Genomic DNA, 21,649 nt, shown 5'->3' with positions numbered 1-21,649 from the left:
TTCTTGCTCTACTTCCTGTTTGCCCCTTAGCAGATTTCTGGATCTTAAGAAGCTAGGACATTTCCAGGTCTCGTGAACTTTTGCCTCCTGATAAGTCCAACTTATGCAACCCAAATGCTGGGCTACATACACATGGGTATAGGGTCTATATTAAATAGTGACATACACCTTTCAGGAGGCTTTTAATCGTAAAAAATTTTATTACAATGTTTATGTTTTGGTCAGACATTTTTCATTATCTGTCCTTTAATAACCCTTTCCTCGTGGAAGGAAGATGGGGCAATCTACTTCCGTAGTGATACTGCCTTGGAAACCCAAGGAGGGGTCGCTTTGAGTTGAAATCGACTCCACGGCAGTGAGCTTGGTTTAGATTGGATTTGGTTGGTAAAAAGGAGCTCTGGTGGCATAGTGACTAAGGCATTTGATGGCTAACCAGAAGGCTGGCGGTTCATACCCACCCCCCAGCCTCTCCAGAGAAGGAAGACTGGGCAATCTACTTCTGTAAAGATTTACCACCTTGGGAACCCAAAGGGGGCTGCTATGTGCTGGAACTGACTCAGTGGCATTGAGTCCCCCCACCTTGGTAAACAAAAAAGATCAAACCAGATTTCCTTTAAGATGAAAAGTTTATTTTGCATTTTGCGTAGAAGCAAAACTAGTGAAAATTAAAATATAAAAATAAATATAATTTACATTAATGGACATTCCACTCAAAGTAAAAATTTAAAAAATAACATATATAAATAAAATTCCATCAAAAGCAGAAAACAGTGTCTGGCACTTTTATGAGAAAAAGCTGAAAACATTAAAAATGTATAAAACACACAAGCTTTTATCTTTAAATTAAAAAAACACTCAAGTTTTTCATCCTTAATCTAAAACTAGTTTTAACTTTCTCCAAAACACTTATTTATTTTAGCTAATTAGTGTACATAAAACTTAGCATCTATCCTTCTTACTGGAGAGACCCACAATGATATGAGTAAGCTGTATCCTGAGTTTTCAGAATGATAAAGCACAATTTATTGTGTTAAAAAGATAATAACTTGCTATACTTTGCCTTACATTTTTTAAAAAATGGTAACTCACTTATTTTTTACTATCTTTTAATTTTCTTGTTCATTCATCTAATAAATGATACATTCTCAATAAAGAAAAAAACAATCTTCATCTCCATATTCTTAAACAGATATGTATTCTGCATTTTCAAAATACTAGTATGTCTTAAAATTTAAGTCAGAAAGATTAACAGTACACAATTCCAATTTAATGTGAGAAGCACAGAGCCCTTTTTGGAAATGGTATAAATTAGCAGTGATGTTCTCTTTCATGAAATCAAGTCCCCTTGGTAACACCAGTGCCTCTAAGTAATGCAGAATTTCAACTAGATAGTATTACTTTCCCATTTGAAAATCTGAAATTATTATATTATATAGCCCTTTCTCTTTAATTAAGCATGCTAGAAAAAGCAGACTAAGAACAAATTACGTGGACTAACTACAAAATATAATTGCATGCGATATATCATTCTTATTCTACAGAAATGAATGTAATAATGAATTCCTAAGTGCTACATTCAAGAAGATTGTGCTGTCTTCCTCAAATTTGTTACCCTCCATGTAAGGAAGGATTTCAAAATCCAGTGGAAATGCTTCTAACAGTTCTGGATAACAAACATGAAACCAAACATTTCTGTAAGACAACTAGTTCTTCAAAAGAATGTGTACTTCGGTCCAAAATGGTGACTCACAGCTTCATCTGTGGTTAATTTTAGGTGAACCACAATGAACAGGCAAGTGTTTTCTCCTATATGATAATACTATGAGTCAAAGAATATGCAGATAAATGGCTAATTAGCGTTTGAGTTTACAAAATCAGGGGAAAACATTCTTTGTAATTTCTCCTTGAATAGAACAGCATCTAATTTGTTTATCAAATTCAGCAATCATTATGCAGAGATGAATGAAATTTATGCTTAGAAATTATTTATAATTTGTCATACCTTTTCAATATTTTGTGAAATAAACCAAATGTCCTTTAAGTTTACGAAAAGGGTTTCTGCAGACTCCTGGACATATAAAACAAACTTATGTTTGTACAGGTTAAGCACAGAGATAATGCAATCACCAAGCACTAATATGTCTCCACCAAACCTATTATGAAGAAGAATGTGGGGGTGTAGGTTAGGAATTAGCCTGACTGATCAAATTATCCAGATAACTAACTGGTCAGCCCTTTGACATCATTTTCCTGGGTAAAGGGAGTCTAGGGTGAACAAAAAGTCTTGGGTAGGGAAAATATTATAGGTAATAAGCCTTCCCTTTTTTTTATCCTAGTGAATGTTGTCTCCTTAAATTGTCGCAACATTTGGCCGCTTTCTTTGGATTTTTCCTGCATATGCTCCTAAAAATAAAGCAAAACTAATATCATTCTTCAAAGCTTAGTTTTTCTATAATGATACCATTTAATGACTGTTTACTATACACTAGGCAGGGAGCTAAGCAATATACATTTAATCCCTACATACAATAATCCTGAGGTAGAAATTGTAACTACCATTTTAAGGATAACAAAATGGAAGCAGAGAAGAATAAGTCACTTACTCAAGGTAACATACTTAGAAGAAAAGATTCTGATAACCCAAGCCACCTGATTGTTCTTCCACATACCCATTTTGCATTTCCACCTCCTACTCTGCTTTAATTAGTGGTTTCTGAATTTCCCTATAAACTCCTGAGTCAAGCACAAAACATCAAATTTTAAAACATGATAACAGAAATTGATATATATGGTTTTTGAAAATTATAAACAACTTTAAATGCTTTGCAATAAGTATCTTAGAAGTCTGCTTAAGAGTAAGATATTGTACCATATATTAAAAATGTGCTTTCTATAAATTGCTTACTAAAGGGTTTATTCTCTATGTATAGCAGATCAAAGCACAACTTTGAATTTGTTCAAATCATAACCCAGGACATTAAAAAGCTAAGCAGGAAACAGTAATCTTTTCAAGAGCACCTGATGTTAAAATTCGTAGCCAGCACTTTAATCAGTCATATTTCTAATTCTTAGTTTATGTAAAAAGGATAAAATTCTTCAGTCTCTTTCAATTGTCTAAATATGCATTCATATATGAATAAATCTTTAGAAAAATAAAGAATTTTTGGACTTGTTTGATACACATTAATTGTACATGTTAATTCAAGGGTTAAGTTCATTTGTATTAATAATTATGTTGCAATGCAATTAAGCCTCAATAGTCCTAAATATTGAATTTTATTGTACATTATTATTGCAATGACTGCCTGCTCATCATTTATACTGTTGAGTATTACTGAAAAAAAAATGAAAAAACAGAACAAAACAGTATTGGTATTTGGCTTCCAGATTCACAAGTAACAAAAGGAAGAGATGAAATGCATGAGAAAAGAACATGAAGAGTAGTCACCGTGGCAAATTTATACTGTTGGCAAAACAATACTAATTTTCAACGATTTGCCAATTAGCTAAGATTTATTACAATATTTAACAGTAAAATGGGAAAAACTTATAAATGTCTGAAAATTCTACATAACTTCACAAGCAATGTATCTGGTTCGTGGTCTGAGTTCTTTCAAATGGTTAACTTTCAAACTAGTTGTTTTGACTACCTCTGGAGTAGGCAAGATTATCAACTATATAATCTCCTTTAAAACTACTCCATTAACTATCACTTGTGTGACTTCTAAAAGACCTTTTACACATTATCCTATGTATACATAAAAAAAGCTCTGGTGGCTTGGTGGGTAAGACATCTAACAGTTCTGGGTAACATACATGAAACCTAGTATTTCTGTAAGACAACTAGTTGTTGACAGGAATGTGTACTGATAACCAGAAGGTTATCAAACCTTCAAACCCACTAGCTGCTCCACAGGAAGAAGATGAGGCAATCTACTTCCACAAAGATTTACAGCCTCGGAGACCCAATGGGGGTGGCAATAAGTCAGAATTAACTCAATGGCAGTGGGTGGGATGTATATGTAAAATGCAAGCAATCATTTCAAAGTGATAATCAACATCTTGTTCTCTCTGAATTAATGTGACCAAATAGCAATAACATGAACAATTTCTTAGGTGGTCTGTTCCCTCCTAATTCACTTGGTAAAAAAAAAAAAAAAAAACCTCTAAATATACATAATTGTATACTAATAGGAAATTTAGAATTGATTAAAATTTAATCTTCAATGTCTACTGATTTAGTTTTCTGTTAAATGTATAGAAAGTGGTATAGTTAAAGTGCAACATTCCCAAAGTATTTTGACTTGATCACATAATTTTTAGTTAGCATATGAAAGGGTCTTAACAAGCATATGTAGAAAATATTAAAACATTAAGTTAAGAAGTTTGGATTAACTCAACATGGAATTTGTCTTCTTGCCACCATAAAATAGAATTTTTATACATTTTTAAATTTAGCCCTTAAATAATCTTCGAATAATGACCATTCAGAGAGTTAGCTCAAGTTTCTTATTGAGCAAAGGATTAAAAAAAAACAACAAAATTTACCCCCGCCCCCTGGCATATTCACAGGTGATCTTGTGGTCAAAGGAAGAAATTTTCATTCCCTTCTGTGCACATACAAAGATTGTGGGTGGTACACTTCCCCAAAGCTGAACAGACATGTATAGGTTTAGAACAGTGTAGGCATCAGATCATCTTTCTATTTTACTCATTTATAAAAAGGCATTTTTTTGTTTGTTTGTTTTTGTTTTAAATTAAGCATGGATAATTCTATAAATTTTTAGGATTAAAAAATACATAGTTCTTCATGAAATTATTACGGAAGTCAAGACCAGAACCACAGTTTTACTAAGTAAGCTCTCCTGACTGGCATGAGATACTTACATGAATGATTGCTAATAGAACCACTGTGAATTTGCCAAAATTATGGTGGCAAGAAAAGACAATATATCCCCCACTTATGTGGCTTGAGTTATGGGGCAGCTTTTGCACTTCGTTCTATTGAACAGGTTTCAGGAAATCATTTTCTACACACCTGAAACAGGCGCTCTGTTAGGCATTCTGCTCTGTGAAGACTTCTGTCTATTTTGGACAACCCCCTTCACTGATGTCTTAGGGGTTCTAATTAAATATAAAAAAAAATTAATAAGTCACTTGCGTTAGGATCTAAATGTTCAACATTTAAAGAAAGCAATCGCACTGTTTCAACAGTTCAATGCATAAAAAACCCTGAAAAGAATTTAAGTTTCATGCGTGTAAAAGCTATACTTTTACTTCAGGCAATTATAACCATCGGCTCATACTTGGTTGGATAATCACTTTAATGACACTGGATTTACTATAGGGATTTTGTTTAAATAATAAGTAAAATGGTATGAAGTGGATGGTAAAAGTATGCCAACATAAGATGAAAACTGAAACATAATACACAACAGTACACCCAGAGGGTTATGTTTGAAGACAAAAGAAGTCTACAAAAAATTTTAAAGGATCTTTCTAATGCTATAGAAAATATCCAATTTGAAAAATAGTTATTCTTTAGGTAAAGAGCACTGAAATTATTTTTTCCTGTCAAAGCTATTCTTGATTTGAATATTTTTATATACTAGAGTGTGTGGCATTCTTACCCTTGTCTATTCAGTAACCTTTGAACAGGTGCATTCTGTCCTTGGTTTGGCTGAAGGACTCTGTACCAAAGTAAATAAAAAATTAATTCCAAAGGGTAAATTCCATTTTCCTCCCATATTCTTTCAATGGGTGAGGTGGAAGTCATCTAAGGAATGATATGGCCTCTATATTACCACAAAACATAGGACATTCACTAAATCATATTAATATGGTACTTATATTTTGCTCACCAAAAGCCTAAAACTGAGATTATTTTCAGGAAAGAGATGTTCAACTTAAGTATTAACCCTTGTGCTTTTACATATCTTCTTCATAAAAGTCAACTTTTCTTCTCAAACATCTAGAAAATATCACTATTATTTTATAGGAGCAGAAAACAAGTCAGTAAGTATTAAAGACACCCTTTGTGCGCTGTGAGCTGAAGTCATGACATATGGGCTCAAATTTCCACTAGAGATTGCGTATCCTATAGAAAGCGCCACAAACATCTGGTCTGACGTGACCAGACACAAGACCAGGTGTTGATGTGGATCCTAAACCTGCAATCCTCCAACTCAGCAGGGAATGTTCTATTGATGTGAAGTAGAAGAAAAACAACAAAAGCAAGCTTGAGATTTATAAAATTTCCTTTTATGGAGAGGGGAAAAAAAAAAAACAGCCCCTCGCTAACACTGAGTGATTTTTCTTACCTTGTTTCAGAAGGATTTTGTTTAACAAGAATTTTCTTATTCGGCATTCCCATTTCAGCAGCTCTAACACAATATAAGGACACAAACAATATATTTAGAGAAGAGGGGAAAAAAAGCATGCTTACAAACGTGATACAGTATGATAGGAACAAATCGTCATTTAAAAGCTGGTGTACTACTTAAAGACCCACAGTAAATGTACTAAAAAATACTTTCAAAACAGAATTAGTCTTTCAGCTACAAGAAATAGAATATATTTAAGAGATAAACCCCAAATACAAGGATGAACTGTTTTTAAGATTTTTTGATTGGCTATCAATTGTACAAACTGAATGTTGACAAATTTCGTAATAAATGTATTTATGAAAGATGAAATCAGATTCTATATCTGCGTTTATTTCTATCAGTTCAGCTGTGGAAAATTAACTGTCCTTTGCTTCTAATTTAAATATCTCAACTAAAAAACTCACTGCTGTCAAGTTGGATCTGACTCACAATGACCCCTCCTTGGGTTTCTGAGGCATTATCACTACAGAAGTAGATTGCCCAATCTGTCTTCTGAGGAGTGGCTGGTGGGTGTGAACCACCAGCCTTCTGGTTAGCAGTCAAATGCCTTAGGCACTATGCCACCAGAGCTCCAAAATTTAATATACAAGTAGACTAACAGATGACTAAGATTAATTGGTTTAATAATTAAAATAGTATGATATGACATGAAAAAAGCTTACTTCATGTACTTCTTCCTGTCAAGAGATTTCTGTGTTGCAGCTGAAAGAGCCACGCGTGGGCTTTTCACTTTATCCTTTAAAATAAAAACATAAAGCTCAAACAGTACCAATACTACTACTTTATTATAGTACAGGATGATCCCAAATTGCTAAGCTTATCTGTACTAGCATTTTTAACTTTAACTTAAAATTTCTTTATAGCAATTGAAGCATTATGAGTTTTAAACAAATAATTATCTTATTTTTCCCAATGAAGTAATATAGATTTTACTTATTTTTCTTTTGCCAACCAAACTAAGAACACTGATTCCAACACAGACTTCCCACACTCACTCTGATATATTTCTAACTAATTTTAAGCTTGTTTTCTAACTCTGACTTCCAAAGAAAAAGGGCACAATCCACAAGATAGCTTCAAGGAAATTCAATCAGTTGTAGCTGACAGTCTTCATAAGCCAATCAAGCAATAATCTAAGCTTGAGCTCCAAAATCCAGTAAGAAACAGGATGCAATTCTTATACCAATTTCTTTTAAATCTCTCTACATATTTCAATTTTGCTAGTAATTCTGGGAGTTATCTGTGCTTAATAATTGTAGTGAGAGTGCTGAAGCCAATAGAGAATGGTATTTAGTATTAATTACCCAAACCCATAGGGGATGGTGGTTTATTGGTAGAATTCTTGCCTTCCATATGGGAGACTCAAGTTCAATTCCAGCCAATGTTCCTTATGTGTAGTCAACGTGAGCACGTTTCTGTGGAGCTTCCAAATGAAGACAGACTAGTAAGAAAGGGCTAGCGATCGACTTCCAAGATTCTGCCAGTGAAAACTATGGATTTCAATGGTTCAATGTACAACTGGTCATGGAGGATGGGGCAGTGCTTTATTCTGCTGTACATGGGATTGCCATGAGTTGAGGCCAGGTAACAAAAACCCCTCAAACCTAGAATAACCTTATTCATTAGAAAATCATATAGCATACCATTTGCCTTAGCATTTTCTCTTTTTGAACTTCTCGATCATGATGTAGAATAGACATTCTTTCAGCTGCATCCATTACAAAGAATATGTCATGAATACCATACAAGGCAGCTCGCAACTAGGTTCAAAAGAAAGAAAATATTATATCCAAGAAAAAAAGATGAGGTTAGAGTTCAGTAACACTATGTACTCTTCTTTTACTTAGAGTAAAAGGTTAAAGTTTTAATTGAAACCTAGTTTCAGTAATTAGCAAAGGGAGAGAAATACAACACCTTCACTTCTTAAAAACCAAAAACCAAAACCAAACCCACTGCCATCAAGTCAATTCCAACTCATAGTAACCCCCACTGGGTTTCGAAGGTGATAAATCTTTATGAAAGTAGATTGCCCCGTCTTCCTTCTGCAGAGTGGATGGTGGGTTTGAACTGCCAACCTTTTGGTTAGCCTTCAAATGCCTTTGGCAGTATGCCACCAGAGCTCCTTTCACTTCTTAAAAGCCTTCAGGATGTGTGCATTTACCTGAGCTAACACTCTTTCTTGAAGAGATGCATCTTGAGCTGAAACAATTCCTCTCTTTAATGGTGCTTCTGACTGAAAAGTTCTTATGAACTCCATAGTATCCTGAAAAAAGAAAATTCCTTCAAAAACCATGCTTTTATAAAGATCCATAAAGATCACTGGGCTTTCCTTTTGCTCTTTATCTCAATCAATCCAAAACACAAATTACAAAAACACTAAGAAGTCAAACAGCACACACTGTAAAGTGAGATTAAAAAAAAAACGAGAGTAAGATTTATAGTCTTCTAAAGTTGCCTGTTTTACAGGGTCCAAAAAAATAATTTACCTGACTTAAGTTCTTAACTAATCCGCCCGCTCAACTGTCACAACAATCACCTTACTTTTACGGTTTGTCGCAGCTGCTTCAGCTTCTCTGTCTGCAGAAGCCGACGAGTAAGAAACCCTTTTGCCACAGCACTTATTTTGTTGAATTTTGCTTGTACTTCTGGACTGAAAACCTAGGAGAAATAAAATAGACAAAATGTTTTAAGAATCTGAACATTATAGGCAAGATTGCTTTTCTAAATTATTACAGTCAACTAACTAAATTCCTAACTAGAAATAACAAGATTCCTAACTAGAAATAACAAGAACTAAATTCCTCTATATTTGTATGATCTATGTAGTGTCTTCGCTAATAAAAGCTATTTGATGTATGGCTCATTTATAAAAATACAAAAGCTCGTTTACACAACCTAAGATAATGTCACTCTTAAGAAATATATATATTATGTATATAATTATATAAATATAATTAAATTTGCCCACCTGAGACCATTTATTTTTGGTCCTTCCAAAAGGTCTTATTACTGAAATTTTGGTCAAGCTACTAGTTGATGATCCCCAGAGGTAGAATGGTGATTCATCTGCAGAATCAAAGTTATGTTGTAGGGCAGGATTCATGAAACCTAGGGAAATGTACATGTACCATTATACCTGAGGTCATATAGGCAGGACATACAGAAGATTCAAATAAGCACTTGTGACACTCACTAAGGATAACAACTGCCCCTGAAACTGATCCACATGCAGATGTCAAATATTTATGGACTTTAAGCTTATATATCAGATAGATCTTTTCAACACAAACAGCATCTCAGGATAATTAAAGATGGAAAGATAAGTTCTTACAGACACTGGGGAATTAGATGTAATTCAAGATCACTCAGGAGATGGCAAATTGTGTTTTCACTTGAAGCTTGTCATCTGCTATATGAATAAACAAAGGCTGGGCTCTGAGCCAAATTTCCTGACATTTTCCTCACTGAGGTGGTCTTTTCTCATGAACACCTGTTTACTGCTCTTTGATCTGTTGCTATCATTTTTCACTGGTTACTAAGCAGCTGGCAAATAGCAGTAGGCTGAACATGAACTTACTTGACGAAAGGAGCTAAAATTTTAAAGTATGCCCCCAAAATTATGTTAATTACCAGAACTATTTGAAGTATGGAGTGAATCCATTTGAGACAGCATTGTTTCCAGCAAATCAGAGTCACTTATTTTTCTCCATTCCAAGTCCACCGCATTGTTATTGTCCAATTTAGAGGCTTCCACTGTAATTGCCTTCGCATCTTTTAATATTTTCTCCTGTTCTTCTATTTCCTGCAGATTAACAGTTTTAACAGGCTAGATCTCTTATTCAATTATATCTTGTTATAATATCTTGTTCAATTATATCTCAAAATACTATGTATGAATTTTGGCATCCATTTATAAAACATCAAGAATTTAATAAAGTGCCTTTTGATAAATTATGCAACTACTTTTAGATCAGGATCTAAATATTAAACCTGACATTCTAGCAATACATGCATCAATGTCAAGGGCCTGAAAAAGAAAACAACAAAGATTTCACCAATAGAGTAAAAAGAAAACTCACAGATTAGGAAAAGATTTTTGGCAACAGATAAGGGACTGATCTCTGAAATTTATAGAAAACTTCAACACTTCAACAACAAAAAAACAAAACAAGGGTAGAAAACACGAACAGATGCTTCATCAAAGAAGACATTCAGGCAGCTAACAGACACATGAAGAAATGCTCATGATCATTAGCCATTAGAGAGATGCAAGTCAAAACAACAACACCAAATCACCCCAGCACTAATACCAAAGTTAAAGAAAAAAAAAAAAAAAACAGGAAAAAGCAAATGCTGGCAAGGGTATAGAAAGACTGGACCCCTTGTACATTGCTGGTGGGATTGTCAAATGGTAGAACCACAGTGGAAAACACTATTGTACTTCCTTAAAAAGTTGGAAATAGAAATATCAACTGATTCAGCAATCCCACTACTAGGTATATATCCTACAGATATAAGAGCCGTGACACAAATAGATATATGCATACCCATATTAATTGCAGCAGTATTCAAAACAGCAAAAAGATGTAAACCACCCAAATGCCCATTAACAGGTGAATGGATAAACAAACTATAGTACATACACACAATGGAATACTATGCAACGTTAAAGAGTATCGCTGAATCTACAAAACATAATATGGATGAACCTAGAGGACATTACGCTGAGCGAAATCATTCAATTGCAAAAGGACAAATATTGCATGAGACCACGACTGTAAAAAGTCAAGGAAAGGTTTTCACACAAAAAGAAACATTCTTTGATGGTTACCAGGTGTGGGTGGGAAAGGTGGTAAACCATTAACTAGAGAGTAGACACATATTAACTTGAATGAAGGGAAAATATACAATATACAATAAGCGGGAGGTCAGCAAAAAATAATCTAGGCAAAAGAAGACACTGGGAGAAGTAAAAGAGTTAAAGGCAATATAGGTAAATTCACAGTCACCTAATAACAATAATCTACAAGTGGATACATTGACACAAAAGCTGACAGGTGTGGGAAGAAGAATGGAACCATACTCACAAATATATATGTTTGACAGAGAATATTTCCACATATATATTTACATACTTTGGAAATATATCCATGAATATACTAAAGTATACAGAGGGCAAAGTTATGAAAACTTCTGGGCCACAACCAAAAATCTTAAGGGAATGAGTTGCTGGGCCTAGGGGCTCAGGACCATGATCTTGAGGTCATCAAGGTCAATCAGCACAACATAGTCCACAAAGAAAACGTTCTACATGCTATTGTCGTGAGTAGTGATTGGGGTCTTAAAAGCTTATGAGCAGCCATTCAAGGTGCAACTATTGGTCTTTTCCCATCCAGAAAGAAGAGTGAAGAAAATCAAACACACATCCTAATAATTAGTCAAAAGGACTAATGGACCACATGAACCTCAGCCTCCACTACATTGAGACCAGAACAACTAAATGGTGCCCGGCTACCACTACCAACTACTCTGAAAGGGATCACATTAGAAGGTTTTGGATAAAGTGGGAGAAAAACATGGAACAATTGAGACTATGGAAAACAAAACAAAACAATGGCCTTCTTAAATTAAGATATACAGGAATGGAAAGTACACATCTTATACATGACCGAAATCCATAGGTATGTGCTGCCAAGTTTCACTTACAAGCCCAACACCCCTATATTTTAATTCCTCACCTTTTGCAATCTTTCTTGTTCCCTTTCCTGTTCAGCAATGAGTAGTGATAACTGCTGAGCATGCTGTTCTTCTAGCCTCTTCCGCATTTCTTCAAAAGCTAGTATCTTGCTTTTTAGTATCTCCTCTCCTTCTGAAAAATAAACATGTACCCTCAAATTAAGAAAATTAACTACAATGCTAATATCTCACATTTTATACCATCAATTTGAAATATGCTTATGACATATCCTGTTCAACATAATGTGATCAAGATATAGGAGGGAACCCACATTGAACTACATTCACATTTTGCCACTCCTTTTACATCTCATTGCCTTTACCTACTCATTGGACAGATCCCATCATGGCCTGAACTGATGTAGCCAAGACCTATGTTTGGGCAAAATTCTCCTTACTCCAATTTACTTAAGATGTGGTCTTCACACACACCTCATCTCTATTTATTCTTTTCATTCTTAAGAATCACTTGTGTTGGAGTTTATAGTTTTGCTTTTTAAAGTATAAGGATCTTTGATGGTGTAAAGCTTTTTCAGCTTGAGGTTCCAAAAAGTATTGGGTGTTAAAAATCCAAATATATATTTTTTTTAATCCAGGTATTATTTTAATTACTAACTAAAAAATTTATTAAGAGAATCATTATGATTATGCAATTTTACTGAAACAAAGTGCTGAGATCTTATTGAAAAGCTGAAATACCAAGTGTTATACAATCATAGCATATATATTTCAACTAAATTTAAAGAATCATTGTAATTCATTGTAATTCAACTAAATCTGAAAAATCCTTTCCAAATGATTGTTCTACTGAGGAGCCATAGTGGCATAGTGGTTAAGTGCTCAGCAGCTAACAAGCAGCAGTTTGAACCCATCTGTTGCTCTGTGGGAGAAGGATGTGGCAATCTGCTTGCATAAAGATTACAGCCTTGAAAACTCTACAGGGTCAATTCTATTGTTTTCTAGGGTTGCTATGAGTCAGAACTGACATACAACACATGACAATAACATTTTCCTACTGCTTGGTCTTTCCATAATTTTTTTACTAAATGTATTTCTCACTCAGCTACAATAATCTTCATTTGTTCATCTGGAATTTTTCATAGGCAAAGGGAGCTGGAAACACAAGAGTAGAATTATAAGCTTCCACAAGAAAAGAAAAAGCCCCTCAGTTCAACCACTGAACTAGGAGGAGGAGTCCATTCAGCTCTATCTTACAAACTTTTTAAGTGAATGCCTGTCCTTGGGGCTCTCTCCCTAGGGAGGTACACCCAGCTGTGGGCAGGTCTGAGCATACCGCACTACCTCCCTTGCCCAGGTTCATAGCCCAACTGGCTCCACAATTGGCTTCATCAGCATCCTCTCACATCCTCTGGCCCCATTCTTACTAAAGCATTGCCAAAATTGCCAGTGATTGTGGGTATTTTAAATAGTCACTGTGGCAACCTCTACCACACATGTTGTGTATTTGGAGGATCCAAGTTGCTCCCCAGGTACTAACTGTTCATTTATTAGCACTATTACATAGTTGCACAGGGTTTAAGCAGTCTGTTTGAACCCTATTTTTCCCATAAGCTCTGTTATATTTAGTGTGCAATTTTATAGAACATGAGGTCTTCCAGGAAAATATATATCACGTAGGAGCTGAAATGTCTGTATCTAAGAACTAATTTACTTTATTTATATGTTTTCTGAATCAGTTATGAAGGATTATTAACCATGACAACGAAGTAAGGAGTAATGAAAAAGACATGTTTTAACAAATTGCTGTTAATTAACTGTAGATGCAATAGAAAGAAATTTGAAAACATAATTTTATCAAAACATCATTATTGAAACCCCATTCAGAGTGAATAACATTTGTGATATTTTCTCTAATAATTTGATGTTAATGTGTTTACTGAAGGGCCCTCTACATGAAACTCTCATTACAAATGAAACTGCAAACTGACAAAAGCATTAGAAACTATATTCCAAAAGGAACACCTAGTGCCACCTCAGCACTGCAGTACAAATACTGTCCATTTTGTGTGGTCTCTCCCATCAGATGGTACCTAACCTTCCATAGTAGCAATGAACAATTTTATTTTGTAATTGATTTCCTGAAGACTGACATTAAAATTATGGATTCAAGTTATGCATGGTATTTCATGCAAGAACTTCTTCCTGAGTATCCTCTAAAATACCAAGTGGACATTCAAAGCTTCACACTTTAAATAAGAAAGGTCATTAAAGAAAAGAAAGTTTATCAAATGGCAATAAATAGTGCGGTAGTTAAGTGTTCAGCTACTAAACCAAAAGGAAAAGGTCAGCCGATGGAACCCACAAGCTGCTCTGTGGCCGAAAGATGCAGCAGTCTCCTACTGTAAAGATTACAGAATCAACACGATGGCAACACATTTGTTTTGTTGGTTTTGTAATTATGGTGTAGTGCCCAAGGCATATGACTGCTAACCAGAAGGCTAGTCATTAAACCCACCAGCCACTCCTCAGAAAGAAGATTTGGGCAATCTACTTCCGTAGACATAATGCCTCGGAAACCCAAGGAGGGGTCGCTATGAGTTGGAAACAACTCGATGGCAGTGAGTTTGTTTTTTTTAATATGATAAATTAAGTATCCTGATGAACATATGAAAACTTATTTTTATTAATGTCAATTAAAGGTATTAAAATAAAGGTACCATCTGCTTTATACGCATCAAATGATTCAAAGTTTCCTTACCTTTTGAACTGTTTTCTAACATTCTATTCTTGTTCACACAGACAGATCCCTTGGGGTATCTTTTTTCCAACAAAGGTTGCCTTTCCAGGTGAGCCATTCCAGTTGTTATGACATATGGGTAGTTTTCTTTTTGCAAACTATCAATATCTAAATCTAGTCTCCGTTTAACTTTCTCAAAACTGTTTTCCAGAAACTGTTCATTTCCACAGGACACTGAAGGTGTGTCCATCTGCTGTCTATTATTCTGGTTTTGCATCAGTAAAGGAGATGGGTTCTTTACATCATAAGACTTATTCAGTTCCATTTGTAAATTGCAGGAGCTTTTCTCTAGCATACTGGCTGACTTAAGTCCACTCACCACTCCAAAGTTTTGACTTGCTGTACACTGACTGGTGCCATATGGTTCATGCAATCTTGGCACTGCAGTACAAGTACTGTCCATTTTGTGTGGTCCTCTCCCGTCAGATGTCACCTGTACTTCCACAGAAGCAAGTCCATGAATAATTTTATTTTCTAATTCATTTCCTGAAGATTGACATACTTGATTTGATTTACTTAAAGCTATTTCTTCTTTGGGTTCAGATGTATTTATGCTGCCATAAACCTTGTTTGAACAACCTCCTGTTAAATCAACTGGTAACTTTGGCACAGTTTTAAGTATGTTTGTTTTCTCATCAGTATCTTGAACAACTAAGTCTGCTGCCTGCTCTTTTCCCTTAGGGCTTAATTCACAGGCATTTATTGGGTTGTTTATAAGTATATGACATGCTGATGATGGCCTAGAACGTCTTCGATGCATTTTAGGACTCATGCTTGGCTCTGGACTAGGTAATTTGGCATAAGAACCAGTAAGACTTTTGATAACATTACTTTCAGGAATAAGAGTAGGAATGACTTTAAAATCAGAATCAGAATCTAAAACAATGGGATGGCCAGTTCGTACAGGTATGTCGACTTTAGAAAAGCTAGCTAAAATGGATGTATTCATGCTGCTTGCTTGAGTAGAAGCACCCTGGAGAAGAATATTTGATTTATTAAGGCTTGGTTTGTCAGGAATAACTGAGCCACAGTGTTTGCCTACCAAATGGGCTGTCTCCTTTACATAGTCAGTCACTTTAACAGCATCATTTTCTTTGTCTGAATGACTCTCATTAAAACTTGTCTTTGCACTGCTTCTCAAACTGCGTCTAGATTGTTCTCTTTCTATATATTCCTTTGACTTTTTCATAAGGTTTTGAAGACTCATTATGTAGGGATCGGGATTGACTTCTTCCAAAAGTGATAAATCCTGTTCTTCACTTTTGGGGAAGAGATGATCAGAAATTAGAATCTCTTGTGGGGTTGCTAAAGAAGGCTTTGGAGAAGCTTCATTTTCTGCATGGCTAATATCTGAACTATTACATTGCGTGACAGAACTAAATCCTTCTGAGTCACTACCTAAATCTACTCCATTAGATTTAAATTGGTCCTCATCCAGAGGCAATATTCTAGTTATATTTTCAAGCTTTGCTGAAGTCAAGTGTTCAGTAGGACTTGGCAACCTATCTGGAAATGTAGCAGGAACATTCAAGTTTGTGACTTCTGAATTAGAGTAAACTGTTTCAGTCTCCCACTGATCAAAATCACTGGCATTAGGTGCTTTTCTAACCTGAAAAAGAAAATTCCAAAATTAACATTTCCTCACTAAACAAAAAACCTTTGATTTCGTTATTTTCTACAAACACGACTGAAATCAGAATTTTGGTATTTAAAAACAAAAACAAATAAAAATAAACTAAGTAACTTGTATTTGATGGTATTTTATTTCACATGGGACTCAAACATCTAATGGTCATGTCAGTCTATTTATTAAACAAAATTGAAGGAAAAAAAGAATTCATCTAATACACAAATAAGTACAAATATATATGTTTGTGTATATAAGCATGTGCATATATGTACATGTGTATATATACACACACTGAAACTCCAAAACCAAACTCACTACCTACCATGTAGTCGATTCCAACTCACAGAGGCCACCCATTGGATTGTCCAAGTTTGTAAATCTTTACAGAAGCAAATGGCCTCTTCCAGAGTGGCTAGTGGGTTTAAACCACCAACCTTTAGGTTAGCAGCCAAATGCCTTAATCACTATACCACCAGAGCTCCTTACATATACACCCATACACATACACATATATACACACATACACATATGGACTGCAAACTGACAAAAGCATTAGAAACTATATTCCAAAAGGAACACCTAGTGCAACCTCAGCACTGCAGTACAAATACTGTCCATTTTGTGTGGTCCTCTCCCATCAGATGGTACCTAACCTTCCACAGTAGCAAGTCCATGAATAATTTTATTTTGTAATTGATTACAAAATAAACTACTGCCCTAATTTATTGCCATTTGATAAACTTTCTTTTCTTTAATGATCTTATCTTATATACACACATACACATATGGACTTGCCATTTTCCTTAACTTTTTTCTGGTTATATACTATTAATATCACCAATTATTTCTCTTATGAGAGCTGTTGTTGTTATTATGTGGCATCCAGTCAGACCTGACTCATAGCAACCCCTCCTTGGGTTTCCAAGGCAGTATTACTTGGAAGTAGGTTGCCCAACCTTCCTTCTGAGGAATAGTTGGTGGGTTTGAACCACCAGCCTTCTGGTTAGCAGTCAAGTGTCTTAGGTACTATGCTACCAGAGTGCCTTCTTAAAAGAGCTGTCATCTTAGAATACCAATGTGTGAGTTAAACAGCAACTAATTAAATCTGTTACATAAACCCACCAAGCACTTTATAGAAGGAAGACTAGGTAATCTACTTCCATAAAGATTTACCACCTCGGAAACCCAAAGGGGGTTGGTATGAGTTGGAATTGACTCAATGGCAGTGAGTTTTTTTGTTTTTTTAACAGAGACTAACTTGACCAGGATATTGATTAAGCAAAAGTAATTCAGAAATAAGATTTCCACCTTCCAGATGGTTACTCAGACTTTTAGCTAAAATCCCCCTACAAAATGAGGCAAATTTATAATAATGATTGCTCAGAAATGTAGCTTAAATTACTTAGAAATAAGAAAAATATCAGCTTAAAATCAAATTAATTTAACAAAATTCAATTACATTAACTGACAGTCAGTTAAGAACAGCAACCTGATAAGTGTTTTGGGGACAAGCATAATAGGTAAAAGTTTGATAAATTAAGCTGAGAAAAAGTATACACAGGAGATCCAATAGAAAAAAACAGAATTGCACTTTGTATTTACATAATTTGACTATACAAAAGAAAGAAGAGTGAACTAGGATGGCTTCTAAAGATTATATAAGCATATAGTAAACTATAAAAATTATTATCACATCATTATAGGTTCTAGGATTCTAATTTTAAAAATATCTTTGTGTTGTTTTTTGTATGTGCTTGTTTTTTCCATAGACTATATGGCACTCCTGTTTTACCTTTCAAATCCCAAGACATGTAATGGTTTCCAGGTACTCCACAATAAACAGTACAAGATATAAGAGCTTAGTCAGGACCAATATAAACCACAAGTGAACACATTCATGAAACCCTAGAATATGTTCATAGGTTTAAGCAATGAAAATTATTCCCTGAATAAAATATTTCACACTTTAAATATTCAGCAGCTATTTTTTATATACCACTAAAATAAGCCTTTAGATATTTCAGTTAAAAGAATTTTTAAATCACAAGTTTTGAGGTAAACACCTTAGAAATCTATTTATATTATATAAAATTTCTCTATCTTTCCAATTAATTCATTATTGTACAATTCAACATCATAAGTTCTTGGTCTCAATGATAATTTTATTAAACGAATATTTGTTGGCTTTCTTCAAAGGACAAATAACAATATGCCACATTTGTCAATAACAAGAAATATTTACTGTCAAAAACCTACATCTTAGTTGTTAAATTAGAGCTCTGAGTTATATTTTTTTAAAAAAACTAATAATTCTAATATACAAATTAAAATCACTGCATACTACAAAGAATAACGAAGGCAGCAGTTAGTAGAAAACATCTCAAGGTTCATTATACATGTGTCATCTAGTATAAATTACACAGACAAAACACAAGCCCCTAAGATTATAAACAAACAAAACAAAAGTATGTAACTAGCAAAACAATACTACATATAATAGCAGAAATTATTTGTTCAATTTAGTTCATTCATTTTCCTTTTTAGTACAAAATGATCCAGATCTTGAAATAAATTGTTCACATAAATTTAAATTAAGCTAAACAAAAATAACTGCTAAAGGTGTAGATGTGTTTAAGTTATTTCCATTTGGATCTGGGATACATCTAGGGAATTCTATTTATCTAATCTAAATTATATTTGTTCATCTAAGAGTATAATTGTCACCAAACCAAACAAAACATGTGGGCAACTATTTACTTCAGCAGAGAACGAGAATAACCTCATTTAGTCCATAGTCTGATTAGTTTAGGGGTAAACTACAATGGTCAATTCTACCATTCTGTGACTAAGAATTCAATGGTTTTAGAGTCATAAGATGCAGACAATAAGCAATTATATTTGGTGCATGTCTCCATTGTCTAAATGCCCTCTGATTCAAGTACCCAGCTTCACTAACAAGCAAGTGAATTTTCTCTGGAGTAACTGAAATGAAATATCACAAATTATGAAGCTTTTCAAACTTAAAAATAAAGTATATTAGTAATTAACTAGTAAGTACAAAGATATTTCTGAGAATTATTATGAATGCTTAATAACAATATCCTTATGCTTTCTTAATTACAACATAAAAGAACTTAAATGACACACCTGAACATTTTCAAGAATTTCCTGGACACGAGTCAATAAAGCTTTCTTCCTATTAACCTGCTTTCTTGCTTCCACATCAAGTGCTTTTTGCTTTTCTTGTTGCATTTCCTTTCTTCTCTCAATGTTAAGCTGTAAAACATCATTAATATGTACTTATTTATCAATGACAAAACTATCATAAAAACAGATAGTTTTGAATCACAATGATTAAAAACATATGCAACAGTCAAAAACAGTCTATAGTGAAAGAAAGTGAACAGTGGTTGAGGGGATGGGGACTGATTGAGATGGGCATGATGGATCTGTATTGATGAAAATGTTCTGTGTGGGTGGGAGTTATATAGGTATACACCATATATCAAAACTCATGGACTGTAACACTTAAGATCTATGTATTTCTCTGTAAGTAAATTATTATCAACTGGGGGAAAAACATGTTAAAAGAAAGAAGGAAAAAAGTCTGTTCACGTATCAGGTGCTCTAAATGAAAGAGCTCCAAGTAGCTCTGTTGGACACTGCTGAGCTTTTCATTTGGCAGTATCTTCACTGTGTCATCAGTTAGTCTTCAACTTTTAATCTTCTAGATCAGTGCATACAATACTCTCTGCCACCACCACCACCACAACAAAGTCTGAAAGTTTAATGGTAAAAGTAACAGAATGTTTGATTTGCCTACAAAATGAGTACTCATTTTTAGCTCCATTTCATTGTACTCATCAATAAAAATAAAATGGATCTAAATAAAATAATCAAAGGTTTCCTAGCATTATAACTTTTTATAGTGGGTTTAACTCCTAAATATTAAGTCCTACGAAGTTGAGTCACTGTATTAAGGAGCCAAGAACATTATTTTAGACCTACAAAAATGCAAATGCATGTCATAATAAAATTATTCTAAAAATGAAATATTAATATATTAAATACAACATAAACACATGGATTAAGACCTATGAACATCAAATTTTGTTCATAAATAAGTAGTAACTGATGGAGTTAAAGACCCTAAACAACAAGGCTCAGACATTTTGGTCCACATTAAATTCATCAAGTAATAAATCACCAAATCACTTAACAAACTGTTGTTTTAAATTTTTTCATTTCTTATTTGCATGGTACAAAATTCCACAGTTAATTCACTTGCTAATCAAAAAGAAGAAAATGTGTAACTATAAAGAGTCATCTGGCAGTCACCCTCACAAGTTAGTCATCAAACAAAACATCACTAACAAAGGTACAACTGGACATTGTTACATCTGATTTAATTTAATATGAAGTACAGAGCATCATCACAAAATAATTCTTGCCAAAAATGTTTGACTTGACACTTCAGTTTTGTGTATTTCACTGTACATAAATTATATTTCAATGAAATACACAAAACTAAAGTGACATGGATCAATATATTGTGTGTGTGTGTGGTATATCCTCCCTTCCCCTCCCCTCCAGCCCCTGGCAACCAACAAAGATATTTCCCCTCCATATATAAACCTCTCCTTGACCCTCCACAACAACGAAGTAGTAATATATTTGTCCTTCTGTGATTGACTTATTTCACTCAGCATAATGTCCTCCAAGTTCATCCATATTATGTGGTGTTTTGCAGACTCTACATTATTCTTTAGCACTGCACAGCATTCCATTGTGTGTATGTACCATAGTTTGGTCATCCACTCTTCCGCTGATAGGTACGTAGGTTGTTTCCATCTTCTTGCTATTGTAAATAGTGCTGTCATGAACATGGGTGTGCATAATATCTGTTCCTGTCCTGGCTCTCACCATCTAAGATAATACCTAATAATGGGATTGCTGGGTCAAATGGTTATGTCCAATTCCAGCTTTCTAAGGAATTGCCATGCTGCTTTCCACAGTGGTGTATCCCTTCACAGTTCCACCAGCAGTGTATGAGAGTCCTAATCTCTCCACATCCCTACCAGCATTTGTTATTTTCTGTCTTGTCGAACCTTGCCATCAGTGCTGGGGTGAGACGGTAGG

General features: G+C 34.4%; 1 protein-coding gene across 1 annotated transcript in view; it reads right to left on the bottom strand.

The window, feature by feature from the left end:
• Positions 1–2,350: 2,350 nt before the first annotated feature.
• CCP110 (centriolar coiled-coil protein 110) overlaps positions 2,351–21,649 on the bottom strand; it is a 29,031-nt gene continuing 9,732 nt past the window's right edge. The window contains exons 2-14 of the mRNA XM_007954726.2: positions 19,658–19,786; positions 14,842–16,489; positions 12,125–12,255; positions 10,017–10,188; positions 9,355–9,494; positions 8,928–9,044; positions 8,548–8,649; positions 8,030–8,146; positions 7,049–7,122; positions 6,321–6,383; positions 5,631–5,690; positions 5,039–5,124; positions 2,351–2,403 (exon numbers count right to left, since the gene is read on the bottom strand). Coding sequence (XP_007952917.1) covers positions 2,351–2,403; positions 5,039–5,124; positions 5,631–5,690; positions 6,321–6,383; positions 7,049–7,122; positions 8,030–8,146; positions 8,548–8,649; positions 8,928–9,044; positions 9,355–9,494; positions 10,017–10,188; positions 12,125–12,255; positions 14,842–16,489; positions 19,658–19,786 — 2,892 coding nt within the window. The remainder of the gene's footprint in view (positions 2,404–5,038; positions 5,125–5,630; positions 5,691–6,320; positions 6,384–7,048; positions 7,123–8,029; positions 8,147–8,547; positions 8,650–8,927; positions 9,045–9,354; positions 9,495–10,016; positions 10,189–12,124; positions 12,256–14,841; positions 16,490–19,657; positions 19,787–21,649) is intronic.

The sequence above is a fragment of the Orycteropus afer genome, unplaced genomic scaffold (assembly GCF_000298275.1).
Source record: "Orycteropus afer afer isolate SDZICR_OR568_19922 unplaced genomic scaffold, OryAfe1.0 scaffold00470, whole genome shotgun sequence".
Taxonomy (NCBI): Eukaryota; Metazoa; Chordata; class Mammalia; order Tubulidentata; family Orycteropodidae; genus Orycteropus; species Orycteropus afer.
The sequence above is the reverse complement of the archived record's forward strand: the minus strand, read 5'-3'. Positions and strand labels throughout refer to the sequence as shown.